General features: G+C 44.7%; 1 protein-coding gene across 1 annotated transcript; it reads right to left on the bottom strand.

Annotated features, from left to right (window-relative positions):
* Nucleotides 1-1,098: 1,098 nt before the first annotated feature.
* On the bottom strand, nucleotides 1,099-10,346 carry LOC140192532 (uncharacterized). The gene is made up of 2 exons (XM_072250094.1): nucleotides 10,263-10,346; nucleotides 1,099-6,037 (listed from the first exon to the last, which is right to left on the bottom strand). Exon 2 carries the CDS (start codon nucleotides 5,488-5,490, stop codon nucleotides 4,435-4,437), a length of 1,056 nt encoding a protein of 351 aa, XP_072106195.1. The 5' UTR covers nucleotides 5,491-6,037; nucleotides 10,263-10,346; the 3' UTR covers nucleotides 1,099-4,434.

Genomic DNA, 10,346 nt, shown 5'->3' with positions numbered 1-10,346 from the left:
CGCTCTATGCCCTCTCTTTGGTTTTTATGTTGTCTTTGGTTTCTCTTATCAGCCACGGTTTTGTCCCCTTACCTTCAGAATACTACTTCCTCTTTGTGACGTGTTCACTCTCTGCCTTCCGAATTGCTTCCAGAAATTCCAGCCATTGCTGCTCTGTTTTCATCCCTGCCTGTGTTCTTTTCAAACCAATTTTGACCATTTTTTTTCTCTCATGCCTCTCGAATTATTCCACATCTGACTTTAGCTTCTGCTTCTCTAATGTCAGGGTGAATGTGATCATATTCAGATCACTTGCCCCTAAGTGTTCTTTGAATTTAGTGACCTAATTAATTCCAGTTCATTACAACACCCAATCCAGAAGAGCTGATCCCCAAGTGGGCTAAACCACGAGCTGTTCTAAAAAAGCATCCTGTAGGCATTCTAGGAATTCCTCCTCTTGAGACCAACACCATCCTAATTTTCTGAATCATCTGCATGACAATCCCCCATGACGATTGTAAGATTGCCCTTTTGGCACGCATTTTCTATCTCCCATTGTCATTTGTGGACCACAGACTTACTGCTGTTTGGAGGTCTCTATACAATTCCCATCAGGGATTTTTTTTTACATTTGCTCTTCCTTAATTCTACCCACAGAGATTCTACAGCTTCCAACCCTATGCCACCTCTTTCTAATGATCTTATTTAATTTTTTTAGCAACAGAGCCACACAACCCCACTACTAGCTTGTTCTTTCAACAAATATATAAGTATCTGGGAACAAGAGGACCTGCAGATGCTAGAAATCTAGAGAAATACACACAAAGTGCTGGAGGAGCTCAGCGTGTCAGGCAGCATCTATGGATGGGAATCAACATTTCAGGTGAAGACCCTTCATCGGGAATCTTGATACCCACGTATCTGGAATATCAACAGTCAAAAACAATAGAAAGTAGTGTGAAATAAGGAAAACCTTTGACAAAATTTAGTTCAAGGGTTAAAAAAAAACCTGCCAAACAGAGCACAATAGTTAGCAAATACAACAAAGGCAATAAACACTTTCATCAATACCGACACTGACGTTTTTAAAATAAAAAAATGTCTTGGTGACATTTCAATCAGTAAAATCTACAAAGGTAACTAAGAAATTTAGAAAACTTTAAAAAAGAGTACATACACTCAGACCCACTTAGATTAACACTATCTTGGACAGAAGGAGGAAGAGAAATAACATACATGAAAAAAAAAATCAGATAACAGTCAGATAAAACTTCTAAGTATATATTTTCATCAAAACTGAACAGGGTTCAGCACTCCATGTGTGTATATCTGCAATAGTGATAAGAAATACAGACCAGAAAACATAAATGAGAGGCCAAAACAGAAAAACGAATCATCACTATGGATGAAAACATTAACCAGTGGAATGAGTATGACCCTCCATGGGAGACATCCCAACGATCTGAGCAGAGGAGGTGACAAGGAAGCATCGAGCACCTGACTGAGTTTTGGAGACCTCTTCCTAGAAACAGAGGGGTTCCTTGCAGAAATACAGGACAAGGTGGTTAATAAAAAGAATTCAAAAATCAAAAATACATAAAATACAAACAAACAAGGCAATAAATGCAGAAAATGCCAAAAGGAACAAGACACAATCCAACACATTCCAGGATCCTGCAGCAGTTTAACTCAATCTGATTACTGACAAAGTTACAATCGAGTGGCAAATATCATTCACAAAAATCTTGCTTTAAAATACAAACTCATGAATGCCCTCGATCACTTCATAAAGGCACCATAAATTCAAGCCTGATCCAGTTTTACCATTAAAATATTACAAATTATATGAAAAGCAATACATTTTTTCAGATAGGACAATCCATAATAACCAACCAGATATAATATTACAGGATAAACAAGCAGGAACAACTTCCTCAATAGCTATAACCATTCCAAACACACACACATGTTCCCTGACCAATGGGGCACCTCACCACAGGTTTTGTTTGTGTCATCAGTCTGACAACTGAATTATTTTCCCTGTCAATCAGCTTCCAAATGTTGCTACTCTAATATCATTTGTTGCCACGCCCCACTGCTGATTCCCTCCTCATCATACATTCTTACCCCAACCATCGTCCAGAGCCCCAAACTCTGTCCTGTGCGGACCCGACTCTGGTTTCTGACCCTGCTCCGTTGAACATCCAACTAATGGTTTCCCATTCTGTTTTCAGTCTTTAGAGGACAGTGGTGTTTTCTAACAACCGTTTAGAAGCAGGGGAAATGACCCACAATGTGGAAATGAGCCCTGAATAAGGAGGTTAACTCCCAATATCATTCTTCCTCAGCCCAGAGATTTGAGGGGTGAAGAACATCTCAGAAAGAACTGCAGTCAGCTCGACTTTTTCAGACCGCAGAAAATTCAACGGAAACCTCTTCACCCACAGAGTGGTGACTATTTGGAACTCATCCACAGGGAAAACCAGGGGTGAACAACAGGGGAGGATTTGAAAGGACTGTCGTGGAACAGGATCACTGGCAGGGTCCAGCCGGCCTGAGTTGACTCTCTACTGTACACTAGGTGTGTTATAAATTCACCAAGTACTGGAGACGGTGTTTAAGATAGAACTGATTTATTTGTCACAGAACTAGTACCATTAAAGGTGAGTATGTAGAAGAAACTCCTCCCATGCCCAGTGACCAGGGTGCAGAACTGGGTGTGGTGAGCAGCAGCAATAATTGCAGAGTTCAGCACCGACAGTCACTCTCGAAATTGCATTCAGCAACATCTGGCATGCAGCTTACTGAAACTTTCTTCCCAGTGTGAACCCCGTAGTGTGTCAGAAGTGTAACATGCTGTAAGGTTTCACTGCTAACGTAATGGCCTCTCTGTAATGTTTCACTGCTGAGGTTTGTCTGTAGCAGCAATGTTTAGGTTCATTATCATCATCATCAGGTGCCGTGCCCGGTTTGAGCTTTGACTGCCATGGCCCACACACTCCTGTTTCGGGTCAAGTGGATCAATTCATTGGTATTCATTTCCAGTTCTCTGGCTGCTGTCTCCATCATCATTTGTCTTCCTCTTGCTTTCTTCCCTTCAATCTTTCCCATAATTACCGTGCATTCCGACTCCTCTTTCCTAATCGCATGTCCGATATGATGCAAAGAATATTATGGACAAAATGAATATCTAACGAGGATGTCATGAACAGAGCAAACACAAAAAGGGAAATGTTTAGGTTACAACTAGAGATAACAGGGTTTTCAGGGGAGGGGCTATCCAATGACAGAAACATTCTTCCTTGTAAGTCTGGAAGAGAGATTTTCATGGTTTTTTGCTGGGAACAGATGAGAAGATGCGAATGGAGAGAGTGGACTGTTTTTCCTTTTTTTTTGTTTACTTCACTAACCACATAGTCAAAGTCACAATTATAAAGTTCAATCGTTTTATCACATATTGTGGACTGTTTCTTATTTCAGGGTACAGTACTGATTTGTAACAGGGGACACATCACACAGCCTCCACCCAAACAAGATTTCTTAAGTTTGGCCGGGCTGGGGGGCTATGAACCCCTATATTAAGCTGCTAGCCGAAGCGAGAGTTACATAAGGTTAGATGACTGCGTGAATCGCTTCCCACATTCACATCAGGTGAACGGCCTCTCTCCAGTGTGAACTCAAAGATGTATATTAAGTTGATTTTGCTGAGAGAATCTTTTCCCAAAGTCTGAGCAAGCGATCAGCCTCTACCCAGTGTGAACTCGCTGGTGTCTCTGTAGTTGAGATGTCCAAGTCAATCCCTTCCAACATACTGAAGCCTGAATTGTACTTCTCCTTCGAAGCTACGTCGCAGGCTCCGCGTAGACGCATACTTGACGTGGCATGCTGGGCCGTAACATACGCCGTAGCCTAACATGCACCTTCCCAAAAATGTAACTACGTGTCACGGCGATGCAGACTGCAGGATCTGTGATCGGTCCGCTTGGTAGCAGTGCATTTCCTGTTGCTTCGACGTTGGAAAATGGACCTAATCGAGGAGAGGTTAAGTGAGGAAGTCAGAAAATATGTACATTTGTACCACGCTTTGTCGGCAGACTATGAAGACTTGCAAATGGCATCAAATTCGTGGAAAGAAATTTTGACAAACCGGTTTGGACGTCGTGGAATGCACAATGGAAAAACTCCGCGTTGCAGTAAATTCAATAAAAGTAACTTCTGTTCAACGTCTATTAGCTCCGACTCCAACAAGATATACTCAGCAGTCGCCATCATTTCCAGCTCAACACGAGTCAATTCAAAACAGTGGGATAGAAAGCCCAAAGCCAACTAGCATTTTGGCAGAGCGACGAAGACACACGAATGCATAAGTAGAAATGCTCACAACGGCATAGGCCACTTGCATGGGCTACTGCGTAGGCTACACTGTAGAACCTATGCAGAGGTATAACTCAGGCTTCAGCAGGTGAACGGCCTCTCCCCAGAATGAACTCGCTGGTGTGCTTGTAGGTGGGATGACCGAGTGAATCCCTTCCCACATTCTGAGCAGATGAACGGCCGCTCCCCAGTGTGAACTCGTTGGTGACTCTGTAGGTTGTATGACTGACTGAATCTCTTCCCACAGACTGAGCAGGTAAACGGCCTTTCTCCAGTGTGAACTCGCTGGTGTGTTTGTAAGTGGGATGATCGAGTGAATCCCTTCCCACAGTCTGAACAGGTGAATGGCCACTCCCCAGTGTGAACTCTCTGATGTACCTTCAGTTCAGATGACCGTGTGAATCCCTTCCCACAGTCTGAGCAGGTAAACGGCCTCTCCACAGTGTGAACTCCTTGATGTATATTCAGTTCAGATGACTGAGTGAATCCCTTCCCACAGACTGAGCAGGTGAACGGCCTCTCCCCTGTGTGAACTCGCTGATGTACCTTCAGTTGAGATGAGCAAGTGAATCCCTTCCCACAGTCTGAGCAGGTGAATGGCCGCTCCCCAGTGTGAATTGACTGGTGTCTCAGTAGGTGGGATGACCGAGTGAATCCCTTCCCACAGACTGAGCAGTTGAATGGCCACTCCCTGGTGTGAACTGACTGGTGTCTCAATAGCTGAGATGACAATGTGAATCCCTCTGCACAGTACGAGCAGGTAAACGGCCTCTCCCCAGTGTGAACTGACCTGTGGGCTTGTAGGTGGGCTGACTGAGTGAATCCCTTCCCACAGTCTGAGCAGGTGAATGGCCTCTCTCCACTGTGAACTCGCTGATGTACCTTTAGTTTAAATGACTGAGTGAATCCCTTCCCACAGTCTGTGCAGGTGAACGGCCTCTCTCCAGTGTGAACTCTCTGATGTACCTTCAGTTCAGATGACTGAGTGAATCCCTTCCCACAGTCTGAGCAGGTGAACGGCCTCTCCCCAGTGTGAACTCGCTGATGTACCTTCAGTTTAGATGAGCAAGTGAATCCCTTCTCGCAGTCCAAGCAGGTGAATGACCATTCCCCGGTGTGAACTCGCTGGTGAGACATTAGGGTGGATGACTAAGTGAATCCCTTCCCACAGTACGAGCAGGTGAATGGCCACTCCCCAGTGTGAACTGACCAGTGTGCTTGTAGGTGGGTGACTGAGTGAATCCCTTTGCACACACCGAGCAGGTGAACGGCCTCTCTCCAGTGTGAACTTGGTCAGATAACCAAGTGAAATTTCCCCACAAACTGAGCAAATGACTATCCTCTGCCCAATGTGAACTGACTGGTGTGTCCACAGGTGGGATGACTGACTGAATCCCTTGTCACACCAAGAAACGGTGAATGGCCTTGTCCCAGTGTGAACTTGCTGATGTACCTTCAGTTGAGATGACCGCATGAATCCACTCCCACTGTCTGAGCAGATTAATTGGATCCCGTTTAAAATTACGGGCATGCCAGTCGGTCCGATGATCGAGTGAATACCTCCCCACAGTCTGAGCGGGAAGGATGATTGAGTGATATCAAATATTAAATACCTCGACAGAGACAGCAAAACTGATGTGTTGTGTTCTAGATCCCCGTAGACAAATTCCTTGTCGTGTTTAACCTGTAAAAAGATTTACAAAATCCATCAATGGGTGTAGGACAACCTTTCAGATGAGATCACTTGAGCTGTCAAGGTGTGATCTGGCATCACTCTGTTACAGTGAGGTTCAACCCAAGTTAGAGAGAGAAATCATTTTCTAACTGGGTACAGTGCTGGTATCTGGAATGATCATCAAACTCTCTGATGCTCTTCCTGTCTCTATAAGAATGGGGCATTTCTGCCATCTCCAATCTGTGACCTGACTCAGTTTGCCTCTCTCCATTGGTATTATTCCCTGTTCCCACTGAGCTGCATGGGTTCCTGGCCCCACAGTAACTGAAACACTCTCACACAATAACCGGCAGTGCATTCCACGCACCCACCACTCTCTGTGTAAAAAACTTACCCCTGACATCCCCTCGGTATCTGTTTCCAAGCACCTTAAAACTATGCCCCCTCGTGTTAGCCATTTCAGCCCTGGGAAGAGCTTCTGGCTATCCACATGATCAATGCCCCTCATCATCATATATATCTAAAAAAGGCTCTAAACATAAACAAGGAAATTATACATTGCTGTGGGGATTTGCCAGAAATACTGTATACAAAATTATGACAGTATAGATAGGGTAAATGCAAGCAGCTTTTTCCACTGAGGTTGGGTGGAATGACAACCAGAGGTCATGGGTAAATGGGGAAGGTGAAAATTTTACAGGAACATTTGGAAAAGCTCTTTCCTGAAATGGTCATGAGAGTGTGGAATGAGATGCCAGCACAAGTGAAGAATATGAGCTCGGTTTCACTATTTAGAAGAAATTTGGATGGGAGCCTGGATGGTAGGGGTCTGAAGGCGAAAGTCCCAGTGCAGGTAGTTGCAGTAGAGACCTTAAATGTTTTTTCAGCATTGACTAGATGGGCCAAATAGCCTGTTTCTGCACTGAACATCCCCATGTTTCTATGACAGAGCAGCTGGCCAAACTTGTTTGGAAGGGAAAAGGTAGGAGTGACAACAGAGCAACAATGGCTGTAGTTTCTGGGAGCAATTCCAGAGCTGAGTGATCGATACATCCCAAAGAAGTGGGAGCATTGGAAAGGCAGGAGGACACAACCATGGCTGAAATGAGAAGCCAAAGAGAAGGCAAACAAAAGAGCAAAAGCTATTGGGAAGCTTTTAGAAACCAACAGAAGACGACTTAAAAAAAAAGTCAGAAGAGCACGGGGGTGGAATTATGATATTGCAGTCGTTATTGAGTCTTGGTAGCACCCAACAGTGTGAGGCATTTTGAGGAACAAAATGTCCAGGGCCTCAATATCTCTTGAAAACCAAAGTTCCCTGCACCAGTTACCTTTCAACTTTTATTTTGGCAGACACATACAAACTAGACACCTTCAAAATTTCACTTCTGAAGGCCTCCCACTTACAAATACTCCTTTGCCAGAAAACAGCTTGCCCCAAACCACACCTGTCATATCCTTTATGATACCATCAAAATTGACCTTTCTCCAATTTAGAATCTCAACCCATGGTCCAGATCTCTCTTTTTCCATATTTACTTTGAATCTCATGGAATTATGATCACTACTTTCTGGCACCAGCCCTGGATCATTTCCTAACAGCTTATTGCACACTTCTACGTTGGGAATTCTATGAACTGATTAAGGGCACATTTGACAAACTCTACCCCATCTAGTCCTTTTACAGTATGGGAGTCCCAGTCAAAATAGGGAAAGTTAACATCACTTACTGAATCAACCTTTGTTTCTTGGCGTGGTCTACCATCTCTCTACAAATTTGTTCCTCTAAATCCCTCAGACTGTTAGGTGCAACCATGTCCCAATAATGGCTACAGTATCATAATTCCCTGTCCTGAGCTCATTTGGCTTTCCTACGATGCTTCTTGCATTGTGATATACACAGCTCAGCACATTCATCACACCATGCTCAACCATTTGATTGCTGACTCTGTCTGAGGTCTGAACAACATCTGACTGGTGTCAAGAAAACAAACTCTCCCTCATTATAGCAAAAACAAAGCTGATTGTGGATGACAGGAGGAATGGAGACCGGCTAACCCCTATTGACATCAGTGGATCTGGGGTTGAGAGGGTGAACAGCTTTAAGTTCCTCGGCATAAACATCACCGAGGATCTCACATGGTCTGTACATACAAGCTGTGTTGTGAAAAAAGCACAACAGTATCTCTTGCACCTCAGATGGTTGAAGAATTTGGTAATGGGGCCCCAAATCCTAAGAACTATCTACAGGAACACAACTGAGAGCATCCTGACTGGCTGCATCACTGCCTGGTATGGGAACTGTACTTCCCTTAATCGCAGGACCCTGCAGAGAGTGGTGCGGACAGCCCAGCGCATCTGTAGATGTGAACTTCCTACTATTCAGGACATTTACAGAGACAGGTGTGTGAAAAGGGCCCAAAGGATATTGGGGACCCAATTCAGCACAACCACAAACTGTTCCTGCTGCTACCATCCAGGAAACAGTACCACAGCAAAAGGACCAACAGGCTCTGGGACATCATCTTCCACCAGGCCATCAGACTGATTAATTCATGCTGATACAACTGCATTTCTATGTTATATTGACTGTCCTATGTACAAACTATTTATTATAAATTACTGTAAATTACAAATTGCACACTTAGAGACATAACATAAAGATTTCTACTCTTCATGTATATGAAGGATGCATGTAATAAAGTCAATTCAATTCAATTCACCCTCTCCACTATCTGTTCTGTCATTCTGGCTCCCATTCCCCCTACAACTTATTTTAACCACATCACCCTCTCTCCCCACACTAGCACTAGCAAGCTTAGTCCCCTCTTGTTCTGTTCCCCTCATTAACGAATCCCCTATCACCCCTTTGACTTTCCTCTGCCAGGTAATCCCCCCAACAGTTTCTAAAGTGGATCCACCTGTTGTTGTGTGGGATGGACACAAGATTACTCTGCGATAGCGATTTCACCTCATTCCCCTTCCTGACTCTCACCCAGTTTCCTGTGTCCCGCACTCGGGTGTACCTCACCTCTCTTCATGTCATATCTATCACCCCCTCCAACTCCTGGATGATCCAGAATTCACCCATTTCAAGTTCCAACTCCGTAAAGTGCAGGGTTACAAGCTGCAGCTGGATGTACATCTTGTCGGTGAGAGCATCAGAGACACTGGAGGTCTCCCCACCTTCTCACCAATGTCCTCTCTAATTTGTAATGACCAGTGTGCACATAAATCTTGTACTGTACATTTTTTTTTACCCAGTGACAACATGTGCACAGTGAATTTTATATAGAGAGGTATTTATTTTAACAGCTGGAATATCACTGTCAGTAAGAACTTTGATCTCCTCTGGGTTTGATGGAGTTCACCTGCACTCTCACACAACCTATGTTGCAGGCCTGTAACAGGAAACGTGGTTTGCTTGCTAAATGACGCTTAAAAAAGTCAGATTTCCAAATATCACTCCACTTCTTCCCACTTGTAAATTCTCCAGCAACTTTTGCATCACCACAATACACACAGGTAACACCAGTTTCTGTATTGTACATAAATATTTCCCCTGAACCCTCCCCCAGGTGACTGACGGTGGTGAACTCAGTGATGGCAATGCCAATGAATATGAAGGGAAGGGCAGTAGTCTGTCTCATTGGAGTCTGGCACATTTGTGATGTGAAAGCTACTTGTTGCCCAGGGCAAAGGTGTTTGATATCATTATGTACCCAGAGAGAGTGGGACAAAACATGTTCTCACGGGTAAAAAGTCCAGAACAAGAGGAGGTAGAACCAGCAACAGACACAAAATGCTGGAGGAACTCAGCAGGCCAGGCAGCATCTATGGAAAAGAGTACTAATGCTGAGTTCCTCCAGCAATTTGTGTGTGTTGCTCGGATTTCCAGCATCTGCAGATTTTCTCTTGTTTGTGACTGGAGGCAGAACAAAGGTGATTTTCACAACAGCTGATGTAAAAGATTTTGTTCCCTTTCTCCGAGTTCCCGATCCTTGCATTTAGACAGCTGGAGCTCAGCTCTGTCTGAGAGACCCATCGGTTCCCATTCCCTCATCAGCCGGAAGCTCCCCGGGGCCCGTGTACGGATGGTGGGGCTGAGAGAGAGGGAAGAGAGCAGGACTGTCCCGGGATTGCGGGTCACGGAGTCCGGAGTCACAGCAACTACCCGAAGTCGGTGTTGAAAACGCCGCCCGGTGAGACCCCCAACCCGGAGACCCCTTCTCACCTCAACCGATCATCCGGGGCCTTTTGTGCCCCGCGCGCTGGTGAGCTCGAGCTTGGTCGGTTTAACGGCTGGGCTACTAATCAC

The sequence above is a fragment of the Mobula birostris genome, unplaced genomic scaffold (assembly GCF_030028105.1).
Source record: "Mobula birostris isolate sMobBir1 unplaced genomic scaffold, sMobBir1.hap1 scaffold_1597, whole genome shotgun sequence".
Lineage (NCBI taxonomy): Eukaryota > Metazoa > Chordata > Chondrichthyes > Myliobatiformes > Myliobatidae > Mobula > Mobula birostris.
The sequence above is the reverse complement of the archived record's forward strand: the minus strand, read 5'-3'. Positions and strand labels throughout refer to the sequence as shown.

Coding starts and splice junctions, on each gene's coding strand:
- LOC140192532 (XM_072250094.1), bottom strand. CDS start 5,490: ATGTCTCACCAGCGAGTTCACACCGGGGAATGGTCATTCACCTGCTTG.